Here is a 24,304-nt window from a genome sequence, read left to right as displayed (position 1 = left end):
GCATCGAAACAGTTCTTACAAGATTGTATGAGATAGTGCAAATATTCAGTTAGCGTTTGAATTACTTCATAAATTTTGTCTTCAAGAAGATTGAGTGATGATGTGACATGGAAGCTAACATAAAGACATGTATATAAGTTACTTGGAGTACTAAGTACTAGCACTTTACAAAGAATCCAACAATTTTATAACGTCAAGCTATAATCATACATAAATTAAGGTATATGATACGAGATCATCCCACATCCAACCTAATATGGTAAATTACAAACATGCCTTCGATGTTCGATGTGATCATGAGCCGAGGTGGGGATGCAACCAAACAAGATGACTAGTGGCATAAGTAGGGCTGGCAATGATGCGAGTCGAGCTCGAGTTTGACTAAACTCGACTCGAACTCGAAAACTCATATCCTAACTCGACTCGACTCGAAAACTCGCGAGTTTTAAAATTTCAAGCTCGAACTCGAACTCGAACTCGAAACCAAAACTCGAACTCGAACTCGAGCTCGAACTCGAACTCGAACTCGAACTCGAACTCGAGCTCGAACTCGAGCTCGAACTCGGTTAAAGCTCGAACTCGAAATCGGTTAAAGATTGAACTCGAACTCGGACTTTGTTCCAAGTTCCAACTCGAATTTAGTTCCAACTTCCCGCTACCTATATGCATTCTTTGAAGATTTTGTATGAACAATAAATACCAAACTCAAAATACTTAACCATACATCGAACATCAACATGAAGAGTTTTTCCGAATCGATTTCAACCAAACAACTAATACAAATATATTATCACCCTATCACTACAAATCCACAACAACTAATACAATTTGCACATCACATGATGGCCACATTTTAGGTTCCGCAAACTTAACACGAAATCATGCACCTAGCTCAAACTTTTTCCACAAAAAACCTGCCAAGAAATAAAATGAAACCTTATTAATAAGGGTTATTCATACTAACACTATTTTAAAAGTGTAGTTGACATAAACTGAACTTGCAAACTAATATATAAACTGAACTTGCAAAGTAATTTATAAACTGAACTTGCAAACTAATTTATAAACTGAACTTGCAAACTAAATTTATAAACTGAACTTAACAAACCATAAATAATAACAGGCAGCATTATCAATAAAAACACAGAAACTGAACTTAGCAATAAAAACTGAACTAGTAACTAAAATCGTGGAGTTAAAAACATAGAAACTGAATTTAATTAAAAACTGAACTAGTAACTAAAATCGCAAAATGAACCTAGAAACTGAACTTAAGAACTGAACTAGTGTAAATGTGTAATTAGCTTCTAAAGTTCTAACATTCTAGTGTAATTAGTTTCAAATTTCCATAATTCATAATATCCAAAACAAAACAATACAAAAAGATCGGGATTTCAGATTGGAGTTACCTTAGAATGTGCCGTGTTCGCCGTCGACTTATCGTGGTCTTCGCGAGTCGGATGTCGATGGAGATGCTCTTCGCGACTCGGATGTCGATGGAGATGGTGGTGTACTGGTGTTCTGGAGATGAATTTCGATGTAGAATTGGAGATTGGAGAGAGAAGGAGGATTGAAGAGGGCAAGTCGGCAAGAGGCGAAATTCTTTACCTTGAGAGATGAACTGCTAGTGTTGTGCGTGACTGCGTGCCTCCCTGCTAGTTTCTAGGGTTTTTAGTTTTTACTATCTCACACTCACTCTATCTTTAGTCTTTACAATGAATGGTTAAGATTAAATCTTTTGGGTTTCTTTAAATCTTATCCTTTGATATAGTTCTATTTTTTTTAGAAGAAATTCTTTACTTTACTTTTAGTCATTTTATATACTTTTTTTTCATTTTTTTTAAAGAAAATTACAAGTATTTTTATAGAAAAAAAAGCTAAATTTTCTTAAAAAAAAATTAAAAGTATATATATATATATATATAAAAAAAAATTATCGAGTATCTCACGAGTTTTTCGAGTCGAGTATTGAGTTGCTTGACTCGACTCGTTAACCTATCGAGTCGAGTTCGAGCTCAAGTCGAGCTCACTCGAGTCGAGCTTTGACCGAGCTTTGACCGAGCCGAGTTCGAGTAGCTCGCGAGCTGTCTCAACTCATTGCCAGCCCTAGGCATAAGGTTAGGCTAAAATTCAAGTCATAAAGTTCTTCCAAGTCTGGCAAAATTTGGCAAGAATGACTCAACAAATAAGCTTAGGATTGAAACAGTCTATAATGATTAACTGATCTAAAATTTGCACTCAAAAAAGAAATGTTGTGCCAAGTTTGATAACAACAATTTTCTCAATCGATCGGGTCAACCAAGCCATCTTCAACTAGAAAGTTTATGTAACCAAACAATATAAATGATGGATTAATTAGTTGGAAAGGATTTTGGCTGCATTGAGTATACTTTACAATAGTTGTAAGTTTCATTTGAATCATAATTCTCAATTTGACTGCACAGAAGATCACATGCTAAAACAAAAAAAAAAATGTAGACATGAATAAAATTAAAGACGAGCTATTAGAGGGAAAAAAAATTAAAGTTGAAAGTAAAATGAAAATTTTTCCCATTTTAATCTAATGGTTATAATTAGTGCAAATTAATAGGTACACACGTCCGTATGATGAGCAAGGTGCGCATGATGAATATCAAATATTAGGTTATGAATATAAAGACTAATATCAGTGAACATATGCTAACAGAGATGTACATATGTTCATTTGACTTTTCATGTACATACCTTTCTCACCATACGGACGTGTGCACCATCTACAATTCTACACCATCTACCAATTCCAATTGTATAATTAGTTGTAATTTCATTCCCACATTTTAAATTTCAATCTGTATATAAATTGGACTCGCTTTGAACCCGGCCCACTACCAACCTATTCCGAGATACAAAGTACAAAACCTAAAACGAACCGAATTCTTCACGAATGTTCTATCAATAACAATCCCTAAATTTCTTCTTGTTCTTCCCCAATTTAATTTCACGTACTCTACAAAATCAGCTTCATTTCATCCTCTTCAAAATCTAAGAGAGAGAAATCGCAGAAAAAAGAGCAACGAAACAATGTCACACTTCGGAAGAGCAGGTCCTCCTGACATCGCCGACACTTACTCTCTCCTCGTTCTTAATATCACTTTCCGTAAGTTTCTATTTTCTCTCTCCTCTTCTTTTTGAAACCCTAGATTTTGTGTTAATTTCATTGAAATCTGTTGTTAATCGCATTTTTTTGTTAAATTGATTGGAACAGGAACTACACCGGATGATTTGTTTCCGTTGTTTGATAAGTATGGCAAGGTTGTCGATATTTTCATCCCTCGAGACCGAAGGTGAGTTTAATGATTTTTTATCTTGAATTTTTTTTTGTTTGATTTTGCTTAGGTGATTTTTTTTTTTTGTTAATTTATGTTGTTTGTTGTTATTTTTTGGGGTGGTACAGGACTGGTGAATCTCGTGGTTTTGCCTTTGTTCGATACAAATATGCCGATGAGGCACAGAAGGCTGTTGATAGGCTTGATGGTATTGGCGTTTCTGTGTTTCTATTATGAATTTGTATTGTTTGGTAATATTTGGTGGGTGAAGTTGTTGATTTTGTACATGTTCTTAATTGCAGGAAGGGTGGTAGATGGTAGAGAAATAGCTGTCCAATTCGCGAAATATGGTCCGAATGCAGAGAAAATGTAAGTGTTTGCTATTGATGTAGTTTGTGTCAGAATATCATGTTGTTTGGCTTTTGTGTTCCTTTCATTTGATGAGCCGTGGAGCTAGGTTTGTGTTATTATAGTATTGGCTATCTAGTTCCGTGCTTGGTCCATGAATGTATTTACATCAAATGGGTAAGCTAAGAGGCTATTTGTCGATAGTCCATATAAAGGGTTAATATGTCGGAGCTTTGATAGGTATTCTAATTGAGTTAGGTGGAGGCTGTACTTACCGGTAGGTCTATATAAGGGGGAAATATGTTCTGATCAACTTCATCAATTTTGCTTCTCTAGATGATCTGATTTTTGATAAAAACTTTAATTAAGTTTGAGGAACTGTTGTGAGTTATAGCCTATAGGTGATTCAGGAGTAGAAAGCTTCTCTGTCTGAAACTGCCTACAAGGAGATAAAGTAGTTGAGTACAATTTTATTGCATTAACCAAGTGATATATTAAGCTCTTCTTGTCTCTTTTTTATTCGACAAATATTGGCTGAGATGTGAAAGGGTAGCTTGGTTTTTCCCTTTATTAGTGTGGGGCTCTCGACATTATATATGTTCTGCTTGCATATTTCATGTATGATAATTTGTTGGTACTTTTTGGAAGGGGGAGATTTGGAGCCGACCAGAAAATCTTAATATTGAATTGTTGATTGGCATGAATGTATTGATCGAGATGATTCAACAACTCTCCAAGCTGCTATTGCTAGTTCTGCTTGTCTACAGTATGCACCATGTTTTCCTTTTGAAACTTGCAAGCCAATCATCTAAGTCCTTTTTTTGGAATATCCAGAGTTTCTCAACATCTAGTCCAATACACATCTGAAGTCTATGCGATGCCACAGTTTGTCTTCATGACAATGCAATGCAATGTCCTTTGGTACCAAAAAAATGTGCAATTAGAAGAACTTGGTGCTAGGGACTCCCTAGCACCAAGAGTTGGGACTTCAGACCTCACGGATCTTTATATTCCACACACAAGACATTATCTATCTGGTTCCTAGAAGCATGCTCTTGCTTTTTATCTTGTTACTTCAAGCTCTGAATGTTTTATCTATTTTGTTTTCAGTCAGAAAGGAAGGATTGTGGAGTCTGTTGCCAAGGTCAAAAGCCCAAGAAGGAGGTATGCTTTTCCTGTTTTATTTTTGTACCATATACAAATGAATATATAATTGGTGATGCTTTCCTCTGAGTCGAGGGGTGGGTTGGGGAGGGGGGGTTCTTCTCCTATCTCCCAAAATTAAGCGTCTTCTTCTCAAGACTGTTTTGGATCCTGAGGGCTATATAGTATGGCAATGGGTCCAGGACCCTACCTAGACCCATCCAGATCCTACCCTAAAATTAGGGTATGGGTCTTAATTTTTTGGATCCTATGGGTAAGGGTAGGGTATGGGTCTTGGTCCTATCGGGTAAGGGTAGGGTATGGGTCTACTCCTCAACCCTACCCATAGACCCATCTAAATAAAATATATATTTTTTATTTTATAAAATTAAAATAAATATAGATGATATAAACATAACCTTCTAGCACACTTCCTATAAATTAAACCCTAACCCTCCCTCACTTACTAGCCGCAAATCTCACTTCTATCAGACTCACAATCTCTCTCTCGCATAGAGTACGCAATTGCGTGTGATGTTTTTTTCAGAAATGAAGTAGAAGTGTAGAACTAGTAGAAGCTAATTGTAAAATTAATATACTACCTCCGTTTCTTAATAAGTGCAACATTTTCCTTATTTGGAATAGTCATAATAAGTGCAACCAAGCTCAAAATGGTAAAAAAAGTTCAATATTATTACAAATATGCCACCAAAAAGCAACAGGGGACCACAACTTTTTTGTTTCATCACTTGAATTACTCTACTTTATTGTGGTTCCAACTTTCTCTCTCTACATTCCTTAGTATTCCCCCACTTTCTCTATGTTGCACTTATTAAAAAACGGAGGAAGTATAAAATTGTGCTTAACGATTATATGTACATGTGATAATGTACGCGAATTTTTTTTTGTATTGGACCCATTTTAGACCCTAGACCTTACCCAGACCCTACAGATACGGGTACGGGTCCTAAAAAAATTTACCCTATGGGTATGGGTAGGGTATGGGTCTATATCCAAAAGTTAGGGTATGGGTGTGGGTCTAGCCTTACCCTACCCAGACCTTGCCATTGCCATCCCTAAATTATTTATTCATGTTCTATGCATTGGTATACATATGAATGTAATAAAAAGTAAAAGTGGTATGTTCTTTTTATCATATTTAAGTGAACCTGGTAGCTCTATTGCATGTACTTTTGTTAGTAACGCTAATACCTTTTTGTGGTGGTGGTTGCCATTACCATGTACTTCATTCTTTTTGAATTGCAACAATCTTACTTTTACACCTTTCAGTGCTACATTTCACCCTTAAGATGAATCTTATAAGATTGTTCATAACTATGATTTTCCTTGCACATAAATCACCAAAGATGGTGAAACCGGCGTATGTAAATAACTTGACTTTTGCAATTAAGAGAACAAAGGAAGTAGCATTCTAGCCCTCCATTCTTGTGCTTAGTTTTACTAATCTGGACAAGGCATTCACATTTGGGGCATTTTGGTTGTCAAGCCTTGAATGCTCAAAGCCTCTAGACACCACCTAGACCCTCTTTTAGCTAACATCATTTGCTCAGTCATCTTTGGTGATGTAGACATGGGGAATTTTATAGGATTCATTCCCGAGTCAAGTGATTTAATGATTTTAAGTTGTTACTTTGCCATTTGATTATAGGATTCATTCCCGAGTCAAGTGATTTAATGATTTTAAGTTGTTACTTTGCCATTTGATTATAGGATTCATTCCCGAGTCAAGTGATTTAATGATTTTAAGTTGTTACTTTGCCATTTGATTGTGCTCTGTTATTTGCATTTGTCCTTTTGTTTGCATTTGTCCAGCATGTGCATGGTTCTGTACTCAAGATTGGCATAACTAAATGATCTTCACTATTGTTTGTCTTTAGGTATCGAGATGATCACTACAGAGATTCCAGAAGAAGAAGTCGTAGTAGAAGCTTGGATAGGTATGATCGTGACAGGTATCGTGGAAGGGACAGAGATTACCGCAGGCGGAGTAGGAGTCGCAGTTATAGTCCTGAACACTATAGAGGTCGGGGGAGAGACCGTTACGATGATAGAAGAAGCTATAGGAGCAGATCAGCTGAAAGGTTGCCATGACCTACTTGCTTTAAGGCCTGTTACTCTTCTAAATTTGCTGCTGTCATTTGACATTTTTTTTCTTTTTGGCATGTGGCAGTGCCTCTCCGAGACGAAGTCCGAGTCCGCATAGAAGTATATCACCACGTCGGAGTGCTTCACCTCGTAGTCCATCTCGTTCTAGGAGTCGTAGCCCAGAGAAGCGCGGCCTCGATGAACGTGCACCAATTCCTCATCGTTTGGCTTCTCCCCAGGCAGTTTCTCCGCGTGGGGAAGCTGGAATCTCTCGTAGCCCCTCACCTCGAAAATCACTTGAGGTAAGTTCTTGTTCTTGGATAGGATTCCCTACTAATGAAGAAAGCATTATTTGATTAGGTGGTGTCTTCAAATTGGCAGGCGTGAAGTCAGCACACTATTGGAGCGGTGACATAGTGCGGATGAACATCTATCAGGATCATATGATAATGTAAAATGACTGAGTCTGTGCATTAGTAGCTTGGAATATTGAGTTAGACTTTTGGATAGGGATGATACTTTATTCGCTATGCTGTATTTGCACGCTGCGCTGTTGATTTGCTTCAATAATTTTTGGACCATCCTGACGGTAGATGTGAGTCTGTGCGCTAGCTATTCGGAGACGTAACTATGGTTTGTCTTTCATTTCCATCTGTTTCATGGTGATTTTCCCTTCTATTTCTTATTTATGTTTTCATTTTTTTTTCCTTTTTGTTGCTTTTATTATTGAGTTGCATGCTACATACTGAGGATTATGATTTGGTTAATTTTGACTAAGTGTGATCACATCTGATCTTTTAGTTTACATTGAGAAGAATGAGGAAGCTTGATATGATGAATGATGTGATGTTGGTGTTGCTGATGGTGTTTGTGATTGTTTGATGGCTGATACCTTTCTTTATACTGGTAGCGAACATTGATATACCGGCTGATGAGCTGATCTTTATTGACTGCTGTTTTATGACCATTATGATGGGAAAGCCGGTGTCATTGCAACTTGACCTTATCGGTTTTGAAAAGCCTGCTAGTTGGTGAGATTTATAGACCGTTTCATCTTTAGATATGATTTGATGATGTTTACTCGTCATATTATGGGAAAGAAGACTGAACGAGATGAATGAATACGTATGTACTGTGCTGTTCGATCTCTTGCTGCAAATGGTTGCACTTGTTGTGCTGCTGATTAGGAATGTGAATGAAACATTATAAGCGAGCAATGCATCCACAACGGCTGGATGTGGTAATGGCCTCTGGCTGCTTATTGTGTTTTAAGCTTTATGTTTAAGGTTGAAAAACCTTTTGCCTATTAGCTTTTGACTGTTTTTTCGTGCTCTGCTAAACTGTATAGCTCATGGCTCGTGATTGTGGCTGTTGTCCTGTGGAGCAGTGGTCCCTGAGCTCTGTTCTGTAGTTTGATGTTACCATGTTGATTGGTCGTAGCTTGGGCTGGTAAGCTTTAAGTTGGCTGTTGCTGCCCAGTAGTTGGGGTCGGGTCGGGCTTTTTGAAGTTTATCCGGTGGCTGTTTTGACCCTCATGTTGCTGTTACGGGTTTGTGAATCTGATCGCCATGATAACTGTTTTATTGTGAGATTGCCTCTGTTTTATATATATTTTCTTCTCTTTAGAATTATCAAATTGTGTGTCGCGAATAACAACTGTTTGACGCTGCAATGAAGTAATCTTTTATGCATATGATCGCGTTATTAGCTGATGCTGAAACTCTTCTTAAGCTCCCGTCTGTGAGAATATCGTGTGATCAGGATGACATTAGACATATTAGATATTAGACATATTAGATAACCTATTGTTGATTTTCAAGTGGATGTTGTGCTTGAGCGATGTTCATTATGCTTTATTGTATCTTGTCCATGTTCTTAAGAGTTCGGTGGTCTATTTCAGATAGCCCAGTTACTAGTTTTTATTTTGAGTTTTACATAAATTTCAAAATTTCTCCTTTTTTTTCAATTTAAGAAATGTAATTTTTCACTTTGAATTTGTCTAAATTTATGTTAATTTTGCTAGACTAAATTTATCTATTTTTGGTACCCTACTCTTACTGCTTTTTGCTTAACATCTAAATGGTTTGATTAGCTTGATGGTCAAACTAGTTATTTGATTTTCAGTTGTGGTAGTCTGTTGAATTATGTCGTTGTCACTATGTTTAAAGTGTCTTAAGTTGGTTTGGTGCTAACACTGTCTGTTAGGCGATTAGGGGTGTAACCGTGTAAGTGGATTGGACTTTGCAAAATTCAAATCTAGTCAAAGGTTTTTTTTATTCGAGAAGTTAAGTTCAAGTTTGATTGATATTTTTTGATTACAGTTGAGTTTGATAATTTTTCTTGAGTTCAAATTTAGTCCAGTCCAATTTGATTATTATATATTTTTTTTCTTGATTTAGATTCAATGATTAATAACATTTTCTCATAATTGAATTTGAATAATTAAGCTTATTATATCCATTCCATCAAAAAGTTATACACATCTTTTATCTTATACATATAAATATTAAATATATATACGTTATATATATAAATATTAAGTATATATACGTTATATATATAAATATTAAATATATATACGTTATATATAGAAATATTATATATATGTTATATATATAAATATTATTAGATTGGATTGGATTTATTGAACTACAAAGGGGTCGGTCCAAATCTAATTCAAAGATATTTTGATTGGATTGGATCGGACTAGACTTTTCAAAGTGCAGTTACAGGTAATGAATCTAGTTGTAGCTGTGAAAAAAACAGGTTTAAAGAAAGTCACATATTGTGCTAATGGAGTTCAATGTACAAACATGCTTTTTGTTTTGGGTTTTACTAGATGATGTCCTATTTGTTCCTATGACGCTCTTTATGTTATATGCGTATACACCACTTCTTTCCTCCTTTGCTCCCCTTTCTTTTCTCTAGTCCTCCCACCTCAACTTCATTAGACACAGCCACACAGCCAATACCACCGCTATTGTAGCTTATTAGACATGATTGATTCTATCATAAAAAGTTTCTTTACAACTTCATTGACATTCATGGCTGCTCCACTTGAATCCATAGCTTTTCTTTAATGATGCTTCATTAGAAAGCAAAAACTTGAGTTATAAAAATTCCTAAAAAGTGAATACTTTGTCATTTATGTACTTGAAAGATCTTTATTAAAAAAAAAAACTGAGTGAAAAGCAATGATAATAAAGCAAATTTCATCGAACTCATTGTAATAGGATGATGATTTAAGACCCAATCCATATTTTAATTATTGAATTACAAGATAAGAAATAACTAAATTAGAGAATTTCCTAAAATGACCAGTACATCATATCCAGAAAGATATAGGCAAAATAAAATGAGAATCAAAATTACAAAGTAGAGTGATTCATAATCAAAGGGTTCTTTAGAGAAAGATGCAGGAGAGATCGAGTAATATCACGAAATACCAAGCACCAAAATGATAGGCGCCTAGTATAGATGTCCCACGAAAGGTTTGAGCGTCCATGATAGATGCCCCTAACTTAGGCGAGGCGCCTATTAAGGTGTTGGCGTTTATCATGGATGCTCGAACTTTTGGTGGAACAGACCCATCACCGCCTCAGCATGTTCTTTTCTAAACCTATCCCACCACTCGTATAGGTACTTGCGCCCGTTTCGTACCACGTCGTACTTGCAAATATCCTCTCATTTGTCAAACAATATACTAGAAGCAACAAACTAATTCATATTTTGCAAAATAAGATTATTCATAATATAAGTACTTATATAACATGGATTTTTATAATATATTTTCTAATATATAATATGCTTTTAATAAATTAGGAGGGTATGAGATGGAGGAGAGCAGGACGGGCGGGAATAGAACGGGGAGGGTAAGGATAACATAAAATCCAAATCTGCTTCACCACCCATTATGGGTACGATTTTTATCCCCATCTCCGTTAAACCTAGACCCAATGTCTATCCAATTAGGTAGGGATAGGGTGGATCTCTTATTTAACCTAACTCATTGACATTTATACAAGTGATATTCAAACTCAAACTGAATTTGAAAAATTTCATTTTGAAAACACTCAAGATTACTCGAGTTTTTTTTCCAAGGGAAAAACGTTAGTAAGAGGTATTATTGCAAATCAAGCTCCGATTATTATTCATGAAAATATTTTTTTGATTCATATGAGCCACGAAAATCGTACAAAGTACAAACAAGAGAAAAGGGGGATTCAAACCTCTAGGTCACGGTAACTCAATCTTAACCAATTACCATGGGACATGGGTTCAAAGTTAAAACATAAACAGAAGTAAAGTAGAACTGTAGAACTCTAATTTATCCTCGTTATTGTCGCCCTTCTTTCTCTATTCGATTTCAGTTGAACTACTTCCACTCTCTCTCTCTCTCTCTGCTACTTCTACACCTCCTCCATTATCTTCCTCCCTCAACTCAATTACTCAAAACTCATCCATCTTCATTCTTCCTACTTTTCTCTCTCTTCCATCAACAATGGCGTCCACTGTTCTCTCCCACTCTCTCTCCTCTCCCCTCAATTCTCACTCTTCTCTCTCTCATCGCACCAATCTCACTCTCTCTCCTAATTTCACTCCATTTTTCTCTTCACTAAAACTCAGATCTCTTTCTCTCTCCTCTTCACCCTCAATTCCTCCCTCTTTCCTCACCTACGCTTCTTCCGACGACTCTGCTACCACCTCCATTGACGAAACTCCCATCGAAAGAAGTTCGTATTAAAAAAACTTGCTTAATTTTGAAATAGTTTTGATTTTTTTTTCATATTTTATTTTATTTTTTGCTTTTTTCTTGTGCAGGATATCCAGCATTTCCTACTGTTATGGATATTAATCAGATTCGCGACATTTTGCCTCACCGGTGAGTTTTATATTCTTCAATTCCTACAAATTTCTGAATTTTTGGGCGTAATTGATTAATGTTAGGGTTTAGGGTTTTGATTTTGGTGTTGTTTTTGTGTTTAGGTTTCCGTTTCTGTTAGTGGATAGAGTGATCGAGTATAATCCAGGAGTTTCTGCGGTTGCAATTAAGAATGTTACAATTAATGATAATTTCTTTCCTGGCCATTTTCCTGAGAGGCCGATAATGCCTGGTGTTCTCATGGTTGAGGTATATGTTATTATATCGACATTTATTCCTCGTTCTATTTGTTTTGGTTTTGAGTTTGTTTTGTGATCAACCTATATCAATTGAGATGTATGTATATTTCCGAAATGTCAAAATTGGTGAGATAAGAGAATGTACTAGTTTTCGAGGTTTTAGTACGAAAATGAGAGCTTTCGTTAACTGTGTAAAGGAAGTTTGTAGTTTCGATCGACCATAATGACTTTATTATGTAATATTGTTAGATATGGATCTTTTGTTGGGTCTGCATTGATGAAATTTGTAGGAAGTTGCAGTTTGGATTGAAATATTGAATTATGTTACGGACTTCTTAGTTCTTAGGTGATGCCCTGGGGCCTGAACATGTTTGGTTGATAATGAAGTAACTTAGCTCGGGGACTTGGGATGTTACTGCTATACACTAGAGGAAGTTGTGTACTTGCGAATTTTATCTAACTTTCCCATTTACTGGATAATGATTCAGTGCAGATGTTTATAATATTGAGTTCCAATGCGACGTCATATGCTCATAATATCCTGTCATCTACAAGAATCTTAAACGGGAAGACGTTTGTAGGAGCTAGTAATTGTTCTTTGTGTTCCACTTTGGCTTGATACTGCTCTTGAGTGCATGATAGGCTTTAGATTTTGGGATTTGTCAGGGGGTTATTTGAAATGTTGCATTTGTTGTCTTGAGAGAGTAAGGTGTATGTAGGCAGGGCATTGCATTGTACGGGCATTCTCATCTGAGCCATGGCCCATGGACAATAAACCTCACCTAAAAGGTACTTACTCAAGTTCTATTAGGTTATGAGTGAATGAAAAGCTTTAGAGTTTGTCTTGTAAGAGAACGTCTACTTTTAAATTAAAATTAGGCAATGGTAAATCCAATATTAAAAAAAGAATTAGCCCAATAATGACTAGGATAATTTCTTTCGTTGACTAGTGTAATCCATTTAGTGACTAGGTCTACTTTTATATTAAAATTAGACCGTCTTTTTTAATTATTTTTGAAAGCTTTAAGCTCTTCTGTGCAAGATTAGCTTTTAACATAAAGTATAGCATCTTGCCATAAATAAAGTGATCTTGAACTGTATCTGGCTAAGTTAGAAAATATCTTGCCATCAATTGTTATTGCATAGTGACAATTTTGTGGACTAAAAGGAGTGTTTCTTTTTCAATGTATAACTAAACCCAGTATGCTGAAATTCGAGTCACAAGCCAATCTAGAGTTCTGCTCTAGTAGGCTTTTTTCTTTATTCTACCTAATTGTATTGTTTGTATGGAATATGTCAATCTAGTTAGAAAGTAAGCTCTATTGGTAATTGGAAAAGAGTGAAGCTCGAGCCTTTTAGCTCGATTCGGCTGCTATAGTTGACACTTGGAATGAAAATAGTCTTAACCTGTCCAACTTAATTGGTAATTGGGCAAACTTTTCTAATTTATGAATGTAATATGCAATTTTTTAATCGAAAGAGCAGAGCTTTTGCTTCAAAAGAACAATCCTTTCTTCATTGATGAGTTATTATGATCTAATAACTGCGGCTTTATGTTGAAGTGATACAATTTTCTCTCGCTGTTAAAAGGACATCCAGAGGTCGGGCAGTTCCCACTAGCTAAAGAGAGCTCAAACGCCTCAAACTAAGTTAGTTTAATAACTGCAAGCCTCTTATCCAGTTATCCATTCCCTTCATATCATGTGCTCTGTTTCATGGCTAATAATCTGGCATGCGCTCTTATTCTTTCTACATCTAGTTAGTGTTCTATTTTAAAAGATAGCCAGTACATTTGAGTAGTCCGAGTAACAATAACATAATTACTTGCATATTAAGGCATTGGCACAAGTTGGTGGAATTGTGATGTTGCAACCAGAAGTTGGAGGCTCCCGTGACAATTTCTTCTTTGCTGGCATCGACAAAGTAAGATTCAGGAAGCCAGTGATTGCTGGTGACACATTGGTGATGCGGATGACACTTATCAAGCTACAAAAACGGTTTGGTATAGCGAAAATGGAAGGCAAAGCATATGTTGGAGGTGAAGTAGTTTGTGAAGGAGAGTTTTTGATGGCTATGGGTAGTAGTAGTTCTAGTGAATGATCTTATTTTTTTTTAGGTTTCTATTTGTTTTAATTATTTGTTCTTGCAATCCTCTCAAAAAAAAAAATTGTTCTTGCAACATTAATTTTAAGTAGAATGTGCTGAAGATATAAACTTCTGCAATTCTTTGCTCACAATGTTTATCGGAATCCAGTAGTAACTTAATACATGAGTTGAGTTCATTTTACTTTGTTCCAATATAGAAGTGTTTTCCAGGCTCAAGATTATACCTAAAGCTTTTCTTTATAATAATATTTATTATTAGTGTTTTTCTTGACAAATACTTCCTTGACATCATTTGCTATTCCTTCAAGTTATATTTATTTTTTCGAGAAGGGAAATTCAAAAATTAGGGAAGTCTTTTCTCAAGATTATATGTTGCACGGTTGACTTTCCAATAGACATGACTTCAATCGACAGTATCAAAAATAGGCAGCAAGTCAGCAACTGCTTGATATCATCCAAGTGCGAATGAATATTTTAAGGGGCACTTGCTTGACACCAATAAAGTGGTGCATGACCGAGCCATTCCTATATCTAACCAATGCCTAACTTGTTTACACGACAACGAGGATGCTCAACACATTTTCCGGGTTTGCCCCCTAGCATTTGAAGCTTGGGCAGGCAATAGCATTCAGCTCCATCCCCTTGATCATCCGTCACTTCCAATCGCCTCCTGGCTTGAATTTTGGTTTGACAAATATATTAAGGAGGATGGTTTTTGGGGTACAAGGCTACTGAAGTTTATAAGTACTCTATGGGCCATCTGGAAAACGAGGAACGACCAAGCCTTCCGCCACGTTCGGGCCAACTTACAGATGCTTAATGACCATGAAAGGGAAGGCAATCGGCATCACACCTGGTTCATTATTGAAGATCCTTCGATGATTTCCCCACCCTTGCCCCTGACTACGGTTCCCCTTCGGGGTTCATCCTAACAAATCTAGGTCGCCTTCAACACGGAATATCGGACATCATCATCCAGATTGATGGTTCATAGGATGCAAACACCGGATTTGGTGGAGCCTCCTGGGTTGTAACGCAAAATATGCATCATTTACACTGACAAGGGGTTTTTCTTTATGCTTCTTCTTCCCTTTATAGTGAGGTTGTGGCCTGTCTCTACGCCATTAAATGGGTCCGTGCAACGAGGTATTCAAATGTCCTAATTACCACGGATTCTGTTTTACTAGTCAGATACTTGGAGTCCAAGAAAACGGCTGATATTACAATGCGTCACACCTTGAATGCCGTCCGCGAGGAAGCTTCAACACTCCAACGGTGTCGCCTCATGAAAGTAAGCAGGGGTCAAGTCCACCAAGCTCATACTATAGCTACGAGCTATCGTACGAATAGGTTTAATTTAGATTAGTTGTTTGCTTTGTACGTTGATTCAATGTCAAAAAAATAAAAAAATAAAGTGGTGCATGAAATGAACCATTGGAGACAAGTTTCAGTATCAAAATATGAACTAAATTCTATATTCCTGTATTGTATGATTTTGACCATTACTCTCCTTTAGGGATGGTAATGGGTTGGGTTTGAATAGGGGAAGGTTAGACTCTTAAACATACCCTAATTTTTGGATGTAGACCCATATCCTATCTATATTCATAGGGTAATAATTTTTAGGACCCTTACACTGTACCTGTAGGGTCGGATAGTGTACGGGTAGGGTTTAGGATCGAGGATGGGTCCAATATAAATTTTTTTCCGCTTATATTTTCATGTGTATATATAATTGTTAAATACAATTCGACATATAAAGCTGGCAATTAGCATACAAAGTATCATGTTACATAGGAATATAAAGTTTTCCCACTTTCCAAAATTCTCATATATCCAAATATGAATAAAGAAAATAGTTTGGAGCGAGAGAGTGAGATACTGGCTGGTAAGATGAGACCGTGAGAGTGAACTAGGGTAAGGGATTGAGGGTTTTATTTTGACAGTAAGGGTTTCTTATATCTATTTTGACGGTAAGGGTTTTACTTTCCAAAAGTCTCATATATCCAAATATGAATACAGAAAATAGTTTGGAGTGAGAGAGTGAGATACTGGCCGGTAAGATGAGACCGTGAGAGTGCAACTAGGGTAAGGGATTGAGGGTTTTATTTTGACGGTAAGGGTTTCTTATATCTGTTATATATAAATTATATATACTTATTTTAAAGTAAAAAATATATATTTTAGTTTGGGTGGGTCTATGGGTAGGGTCTGAATATTTGAGAAATGAAACCTTACCTTACTCTTACTCGATATTATCACAACCCATATCCTACCCTTACCCATAGGGTTCAAAAAATTAAGACCTATACCCTTCATTCCTCCAACTAGGGTAGAGTTTGGGCGGGTTCGGTTAGGATCCTGGACATATTGTCATCCCTAACGTTTCTCTATTCTTGCTCATTACAAGTGATTTGTACATCCGAGTGTATTGTGCGTACAGTATACCCAAAATTATTTTAGCTTATCTTTTATGTGGTAGTGGTTCTTCTTTACTTATTTGCTCATGTAGACCTATATATTTCTTTTTCTTTTGTCCATATAAAACCTTCAAATAAAAAAAGAAATAGCCTTTCGAAATTTCATGCACTACACTTGGAAATTTTCATTAATCTAGATATGGTAGTTAATGTTAACATGTTTTAGGAACCATTTTCAAACTTTCAACATTCAAAACTTGACATCATGTTACTGTGCACGAGCGACGACCGCTATCAGGCGTCAACTTTTTGATTCCTTGTATCATATCTTCCAGATTTAGATCTTAAGACATTATAACCATTACACACAAGAAAATTCCAATCTAGTACTAAAGTACTACTGTTCTAGATATTAGATAATGACTCGTCACTTGTGAGCCTTCTGAGGTGTTTGCACCTTTGTTTGACAAATTTGTAGTATACCTATTCTTATAGTTGGGCTGTTGATTATTAGGGAAAAAAAATCTAACTCTCTTTTTTTGTTTTAACTAAATATACTAATTTTCCTTTAACCTAACTCCTCTAATGAGGAGTTCACTCATGGTACACTCAGGGGTATTTTTGTAATAAAGTAGAACTCCAGGTGCCCATTTGATACCAAATTTGCTCATATGAGAATTTTGCTCATTTACTCATTTGCTCATTTTGCTCATTTTGTAGTAAAAGTATTTGCTCATTTTCATAAATGAGTAGAAATGTTTGCTCATTTGTTCATTTTGCTCATTTGCTCATTCGCTCATTCGCTCATTCGCTCATTTTGCTCATTTGGAGAAAATAGTCTTGGGTGTACCATGAGCATGGTACACCCAGGTGTACTATAAATATTCTCCTCTAATGAGCTATTACATTTCTCTTAACCCAGATGAAAAATTATTAATACCCATCTTTTAAAAATTGTTTGATGGCATGAAAAAGTCGAAGCCAAAGCCATTTAAAATGGCAATAATTACAATTTGTGAAGGGTTCGTATAAAATCGGTCACATTCAATTCAAAAAAAAAATAACATCTACAAAATAACCTCAATAATTTACATTATCACTATCAAAATAATTTTAGATCAAACAAAAACATGTTCATTGGTATATATAGCTACATAAGGTTGTTGGCGCATGCATCGCGTGCATATGCGGATAGTATTATATAATGAGAAAGTGGGATATACCGGTTTGAGATTGATTAAGATGCCAAATTTTGTGCTATTATCGAATTACCAAGTAATTTCTGCCTAATCTTATTCTCTATTTCTTTAATTGTCTGAAATATTAGTCTATTTCTTAACAGACAATAACATATAGAATTGAAATAAAACAAGATAAAACTAAGCTGAAATTCAACTTCTTCCAAAGATTATTGGCCATAAGTGACATCTCTTGCCAATAATCTTTCAACGATGTTGAACATACACCAATAATACAAAAAAAAATAAATCAACATTAACCGTCAGAATCATTCAAAAGCGACGACTTTTCCACTTATATCAGTTGACTTGTAAGTTTATAATAGACTTTCAAAAGCAAAAGTGAGCTTGAACTAAACTTAAATCCTATATCTTAACTAAAAGAAGAAGCAAATCAACTTTTTTTAGTTCCCAAAAAGAGAAAAAAAGAATCATACTTTACAACTTGTTTAATCCAAACAAGTTAAAATGCTAGCCCAAACATTGTATCCTCTGTTTTTATCCCTGTTTTTTTGCATACCTTTAAAATTTTCACTACTTATTAACTTTGCTGGTGCAACTCAACATGAAGCAGAAGCTCTGATCAAATGGAAACATAGTTTGCATAGTCAGAACCATTCATTTCTTTCATCTTGGGCACTTCCACGCGATGTTTTAAGCGCGAAACACAGCACCATTATCACTCCATGCCACTGGCTTGGAGTAGGCTGTGATAATGGAAGTGTTACAAGATTAAACTTAACCAATGTGGGTTTAACAGGTACTCTTTATGACTTTAATTTCTCTTCATTGCCTAATTTATCTTACCTTGATCTTCATGATAATAATCTCTTTGGCAATATCCCTTCTTCAATCACTAACCTTACCAAACTTACTAGTCTTCATTTGGGAGATAACCAATTCTCTGGAAAAATTCCATCAGAACTTGGGAAGATAAGTAGCCTAAAAAACTTGAACTTAATCAATAACTTTTTTTCTGGGAACATACCATTTTCTCTAGGAAATTTATCCTCTCTTTCTCTCCTTATCCTTGGAAATAATCGATTAGTAGGCACGATCCCTTCTGAGCTAGGACATTTGACATTGCTCAACGAGCTTCGTATCAATCTGAACAACCTTACAGGTCCCATACCGCCTTCCATTGGTAATCTGAGAGGTTTGAAGGTTTTGTCAGTGTATGGAAACAACTTATCAGGGACACTTCCTAAAGAGTTTGATAAGCTCACTAACTTAACCTTGTGTTTTTTGTCAAATAACACCATTTCTGGCTCATTGCCTGAGAAAATATGTCAAGGTGGGATACTTCAAGATTTTTGTGCAAGTAACAACAGGTTTTCTGGTACTGTACCCAAAGGGTTGAAAAATTGCACCAGTTTGACAAGATTAAGGCTTGATAGAAACCATCTTGTGGGTAACATAACAGAAGATTTTGGTGTTTACCCAACTGTTGATTACATTGATTTGAGCTACAATAACTTTGAAGGGGAAATTTCTTCCAATTGGGCAAAGTGCAAAAACATGACTAGCCTTAAGATTTCGGATAATTTCATAACAGGTAAAATTCCTGCAGAGTTAAGAGAAGCAAGCAAGTTGCATTTTCTAGATTTGTCATCGAATCGTTTGGTGGGTGGAATACCGAAAGAGTTGGGAAATTTGCAGTCATTGTTTAACCTTACATTAAGCAATAACAAGCTCTCTGGAAGCATTCCCAGAGAACTTGGTAATTTGCTTGATTTAGCCTATCTTGACCTTGGCGCGAATGGTTTAGAGGGAACAATCCCAGAAGAAATTGGAAATTTCCCCAAGATGATTTACTTGAATCTAAGTAGAAACAACTTAAGTGGAGATATTCCATGGCAGATTGGGAATCTTGTGAGCTTACAAGTACTGTTAGATTTAAGCAGAAACTCACTGTCTGGTACAATTCCGTTACAACTTGGGAACTTGGATAACTTAGAGGTGTTGAATCTTTCTCATAACCATCTTTCTGGTGAAATCCCATCAACATTCGATAAACTGCAGAGTTTGCTTTTGGTTGATGTATCTTACAACAACCTCGAGGGTCCTCTTCCTTACAATAAAGTGTTCACAAATGCACCCCTTGAATCATTTTTGGGAAATAGAGCTCTATGTGGCAACATAACAGGTTTGATACCTTGCCCGGCAACTCTGAACATATCTAAGGGAAATGACAAAGATCATAGGGTAACATTGATTACTGCTCCCATCATAGGAGTTGGACTTCTTGTATGCATCCTTGTGGTGATTGCTTTTTGTCTTATGAAAGGTGAAAGAAGGGTGAAAACTCGAAAAGTAGACTCACGTCGAGAGAATATGTTCTCTATTTGGAGCTTTGATGGGAAGTTGGTGTATGAAGATATAAAAGGAGCAACAGAAGGTTTTGACGCGAAGTATTGTATTGGAGAAGGTGGGCATGGGAGTGTGTATAAAGCAGTACTTTCAACAGGGCAAATTGTTGCTGTTAAGAAGCTGAAAACTGTACAAAACCCGAGTTTTGAAAATCAAAAGGATTTTGAGACAGAAATTGAAGCATTAACCAAGATCCGACATAGAAACATTGTGAAGCTACAAGGTTTTTGTTCCCATGCACAACATTCACTGTTGGTTTGTGAGTACTTGGAGAGGGGAAGCCTAGGGAAGTTGCTTGTGAATGAGACAGAAGCAATAGAGTTAGACTGGGAAAAGAGGATAAATGTGATTAAGGGGATTGCTAATGCACTTTGTTACTTGCATTATGATTGTTCTCCTCCTATAATACACAGAGATGTTTCTTCCAACAATGTGTTGCTTGATCAAGATTATGAGGCTCGAGTTTCTGATTTTGGCACTGCTAGGGTTCTGAGTATGGATTCTTCCAACTTGACTGAGCTTGCTGGAACATATGGCTACATTGCTCCAGGTAATTTTCACTCTTTTTAACAATTTGTGCACATAGCTTTCATATCATTGTTCCATTATATGTGGGAGAGAATAGAAGCAAGAATTTCCCATTCAGACATTGTTTTACTGGAAAACTCTATTTATGCTTTTGCTTAGCAACAATAGCAGTATTTCCTGATAGACTGATATTCTGATTCAGTGAGACTGCTTGATACATGCATGGATTAGAGATGGGCACGGGTCGGGCTTGGGTAAATGGCGGGCCGGGCTTGAAAATTTCAAAATTTGTCCACTGCCCGGCCCAGGCCCACGTGGGCTCGTGCCGATGCGGGCCTGAAATAAAATTTCTTGACCGTGATAGGCTCGCGGCTCATGTAGTGGACAACGGCCCGGCCCGGCCCGGCCGATGCCCACCTCTATTCAGCATGGTAGTGGCAGTATTATCAATTGGTAGATGGTGGACTCGTGTCTACTATTCTAATGGTAGACACGGGCCAAAACTCAGCCTAAAAAACATAATACGCGTGAAGCTAATGTACATCAACAACTCTCCAATGAACATGTGAAACTAATGTACATTAATTGTTCTCTAATGAACATCGACCTCGATGATTCTCCTTTGTTAACCTTTATCTTTATGTCTTTTAGTTTGTTTATTGCAAATATTTCTTTGTTCATTGTGTTTTCTTTGTCTGTTCATTAGGTTGTGTGGTAGTTCATCAGATATTTCCTCTTATGTTCATCTTTTTTTTCTTGTTGTTCATTGCTGATTAAGATGTTCATTAAGTCTCATGTGTTGTTCTTTTATTCTTTTGCTAAATTTGTTAATTGATAATGTTGTTTTGCTCATTTTGTTGTATGGTGCGCACCATTTAGATGGTAGACTCCTGTCTACCATCTAATTTGCGCAGTATTATCTGATACAATGATGTGTGCTTTTTCTGGTAACTTCTAATGTCTCATAATAATATGTAAGTCAGTCTCACACAAAGTTTGCTGCTTCTATAATGCTCTCAGAGCTTGCTTATACCATGAAAGCCACCAAGAAATGTGATGTCTACAGCTTTGGAGTTCTAGCACTAGAGGTTATAATGGGAAGCCATCCAGGAAGCCTTATATCTCCAACTTCGAGCTCATCATCCGTAGACTCAACATCATCCTCATCTCCAACAGTATCTTACACTTCTCTGCTCGGAAATGATCAATTGATCTCTAAAGATCTCTTGGACAACCGTCTACCATATCCATCATCTGAAGTGGCTCATGAGATAGCAGTCATCATTAAGGTAGCTTTTGAGTGCATTAGGCCTGATCCACATATGAGACCAAATATGCAATATGTGTGTTACCAATTGGTACCAACACGAAGGACATCTGATCCTACGGAAATAGAGAAGGTCGTGTCAGAGGATGAAAGTAGCAGCCAAGGCACAAGGAGCATGAGGAGTTGTAGCTCTTCTTCAAGTCATAATCGTGTTGATATAGTCTAAGTTATGAACACCCTGTATATGTTCACGTAGACTATATAGTTGAAGGATTTCTAGCAGTACAATATACTTCCCGAGCAGCAGGTGATAGCCTAGTGGTATTGGCATCACCTCCGATTCTAGAGGTCAAGGGATCAAGTCTCACCCCTTGCAAGGAGGGATCTCCAATTTCCACCCTTCCTTGCAAGGGATTTCATCTTACCCTAAAAAAAATAACTTCCTTTGTTTCATAAAACTTCAGCCATATGCGCTTGCTAGTTGCTTATGTATAAGAAAAATGTATAGTTGAGTGAAATGTTATTAGATTTATTTGGATGGATATTTTCAAATACTAATCTCATAGGTTTAATATGTAATGAAGGACATTAACGGACAAAGTAATTCATTAATCATTGTGAAAGTCAAAGGCCTGTTCTCTTCGGCATAAAACAGCTGAACTTAACTGAACTGAATTGAATTAAATTAAATTGAATTAAATTGAATGTAATAAATGTATAAATAATATTTTAAATAATAATAATATGAATATTAAATAATAATTATAATGATAAGTAATAATAATGAATAATACTAATAATAGTATTTTGGATATTTTTAAATGATAGTTATAAATAAATAATATTAATAATCATAAATTAATAATAATAATAAATTAATGATAATAATGATAATTAATAATAATTATTTTATATTATTTGTATTAATATATTAATACTTGATGATGATATCTAATAACAATAATATCTAAGAAGTAAATTAATATTACTATTTTAATAATTAGATTTAATAATATAAAAGTATTTAGTAATAAAAATAATGATTGAGTTGGACCGCGAAAATTACATCATAAAATGTCTTGACGCGATTTGATTGGTTTATGGGCTAAAAAAAGTGGGTTTATTTGTGCTTTGACCTAAACCATGTTCCTCCTAATAATAATAGTAATAATAATGAGTAAAGGTATAATAAACAAAATAATATATAGAAACAACAACAATAATAATAATACTTAATGTATGATATATATTTAAATAATAATAATAATAATAATAATAATAATAATAATAATAATAAGAGTAATTAGTAAATAAATTATACCAACATAATAATAATATTTAACAAAATGATTATAAAAGAATGGAGCGGAGCTGAACTGAACTTATTGGAGTTGAACTGAACTGAACTGAAAGTAAGCTGGGGAGAACAGGCCCAAAGTGTCAAATGTTAATGAAATATGTCCTCCGTTTTTATTTTACTTGCAATATTAAACTTAAAGTATTGCATAAGAATTTAGGAAAAAAAGAAAAAACATATTGCGAAAATATTAATGTCACAAGTACTCCTAATATGCAACTTTTTCTAAAATGGGAAATGTCGCGAAGTAAAAAAAAAAAAAGAAGGTAAGTAGAGGAGCAAGTGCTGCAAGTCCTCAACAATCTTGAATTACTAAGCGGCTATTGTCTTACAGATTTTCTCATGTTATGGAAGTGGAAAATTGTATGAGCTATTATTTTATGGGAAAAGTTATATGCAGGCAATGCAGCCTCAAGGGCTGTATATAAGAAGCTAAAAATAAAAATAACTTGCATTTATTGATCATTTATTACATCAATTGATGCAAAATTTTTCCATAAATTCACAACTTATTTTCATTTTAAGTAGTGTATTTATGTCTTATATGCAAATCTAAGGGCTACATATAACATAAGCCTTATTTTATAATCAGATCATCAATAATCTTGGCTGAATATTTTTCTGCTAATATTAATGATTATAGGTGTGTTATGGGATAATGAAAAAAAAAAAGGCAAAGGAGCAAGTGTTAAGGGGTAATGAAATTAGAGATATTTGGTAAAGGAGTATAATACCCAAAACTCATGTTAACTTCTGTTCACATCACTACCCTTTGTGGCAAATTATGCACAAATTGGAAAAAAGCATCATCTATGATTAACAATCCCCATACCTAAAATATTTCTATTAAGTGGGAAGCTTGTATATAAATCAATTTTGTTGGAGTTAAGGCTTGGAAAAGCCTTGGCTCATTTTCTTGTTTGTCCCACATTGCTTGTGGGAGGGAATTTTCTCATGTTTATATACTTCCTCCCTCCTTCCATCTATTGAGTTGT

General features: G+C 35.6%; 3 protein-coding genes and 1 long non-coding RNA gene across 5 annotated transcripts; 3 read left to right on the top strand and 1 right to left on the bottom strand.

Moving 5' to 3' along the window:
- Nucleotides 1–697: 697 nt before the first annotated feature.
- On the bottom strand, nucleotides 698–2,110 carry LOC125493168 (uncharacterized). The gene is made up of 2 exons (XR_007269673.2): nucleotides 1,410–2,110; nucleotides 698–914 (listed from the first exon to the last, which is right to left on the bottom strand). It is a non-coding gene; the product is annotated as an uncharacterized LOC125493168 (long non-coding RNA).
- Nucleotides 2,111–2,856: 746 nt separating this feature from the next.
- Nucleotides 2,857–8,614, top strand: LOC104904015 (serine/arginine-rich splicing factor SC35). Of its 2 annotated transcripts, XR_007270152.2 has the most exons (10): nucleotides 2,857–3,136; nucleotides 3,245–3,323; nucleotides 3,434–3,513; nucleotides 3,608–3,674; nucleotides 4,764–4,817; nucleotides 6,695–6,898; nucleotides 6,988–7,204; nucleotides 7,284–7,535; nucleotides 7,704–8,142; nucleotides 8,251–8,614. XR_007270152.2 is itself a non-coding variant. In XM_048637393.2 (8 exons), exons 1-8 carry the CDS (start codon nucleotides 3,061–3,063, stop codon nucleotides 7,287–7,289), a joined length of 783 nt encoding a protein of 260 aa, XP_048493350.1. In that variant the 5' UTR covers nucleotides 2,857–3,060; the 3' UTR covers nucleotides 7,290–7,580. The 2 variants fall into 2 exon arrangements, 1 of the variants encoding a protein (XP_048493350.1); XM_048637393.2 differs by lacking the exons at nucleotides 7,704–8,142; nucleotides 8,251–8,614 and having other exon boundaries at nucleotides 7,284–7,580.
- Nucleotides 8,615–10,845: 2,231 nt separating this feature from the next.
- LOC104904014 (uncharacterized) lies at nucleotides 10,846–14,310 on the top strand. Its single transcript, XM_010692183.4, has 4 exons — nucleotides 10,846–11,635; nucleotides 11,724–11,784; nucleotides 11,889–12,033; nucleotides 13,860–14,310. The coding sequence occupies exons 1-4, from the start codon at nucleotides 11,404–11,406 to the stop codon at nucleotides 14,121–14,123; spliced, it is 702 nt and encodes a 233-aa protein (XP_010690485.2). The 5' UTR covers nucleotides 10,846–11,403; the 3' UTR covers nucleotides 14,124–14,310.
- A 3,554-nt stretch (nucleotides 14,311–17,864) lies between these two features.
- LOC104904222 (MDIS1-interacting receptor like kinase 2) lies at nucleotides 17,865–22,342 on the top strand. Its single transcript, XM_010692419.4, has 2 exons — nucleotides 17,865–20,707; nucleotides 21,706–22,342. Exons 1-2 carry the CDS (start codon nucleotides 18,256–18,258, stop codon nucleotides 22,176–22,178), a joined length of 2,925 nt encoding a protein of 974 aa, XP_010690721.2. The 5' UTR covers nucleotides 17,865–18,255; the 3' UTR covers nucleotides 22,179–22,342.
- Nucleotides 22,343–24,304: the final 1,962 nt, after the last annotated feature.

Source organism: Beta vulgaris, chromosome 9, assembly GCF_026745355.1.
Source record: "Beta vulgaris subsp. vulgaris cultivar EL10 chromosome 9, EL10.2, whole genome shotgun sequence".
NCBI lineage: Eukaryota > Viridiplantae > Streptophyta > Magnoliopsida > Caryophyllales > Amaranthaceae > Beta > Beta vulgaris.
Note: the sequence above shows the minus strand (reverse complement) of the source record. Positions and strands in the feature narration are given on the sequence as shown.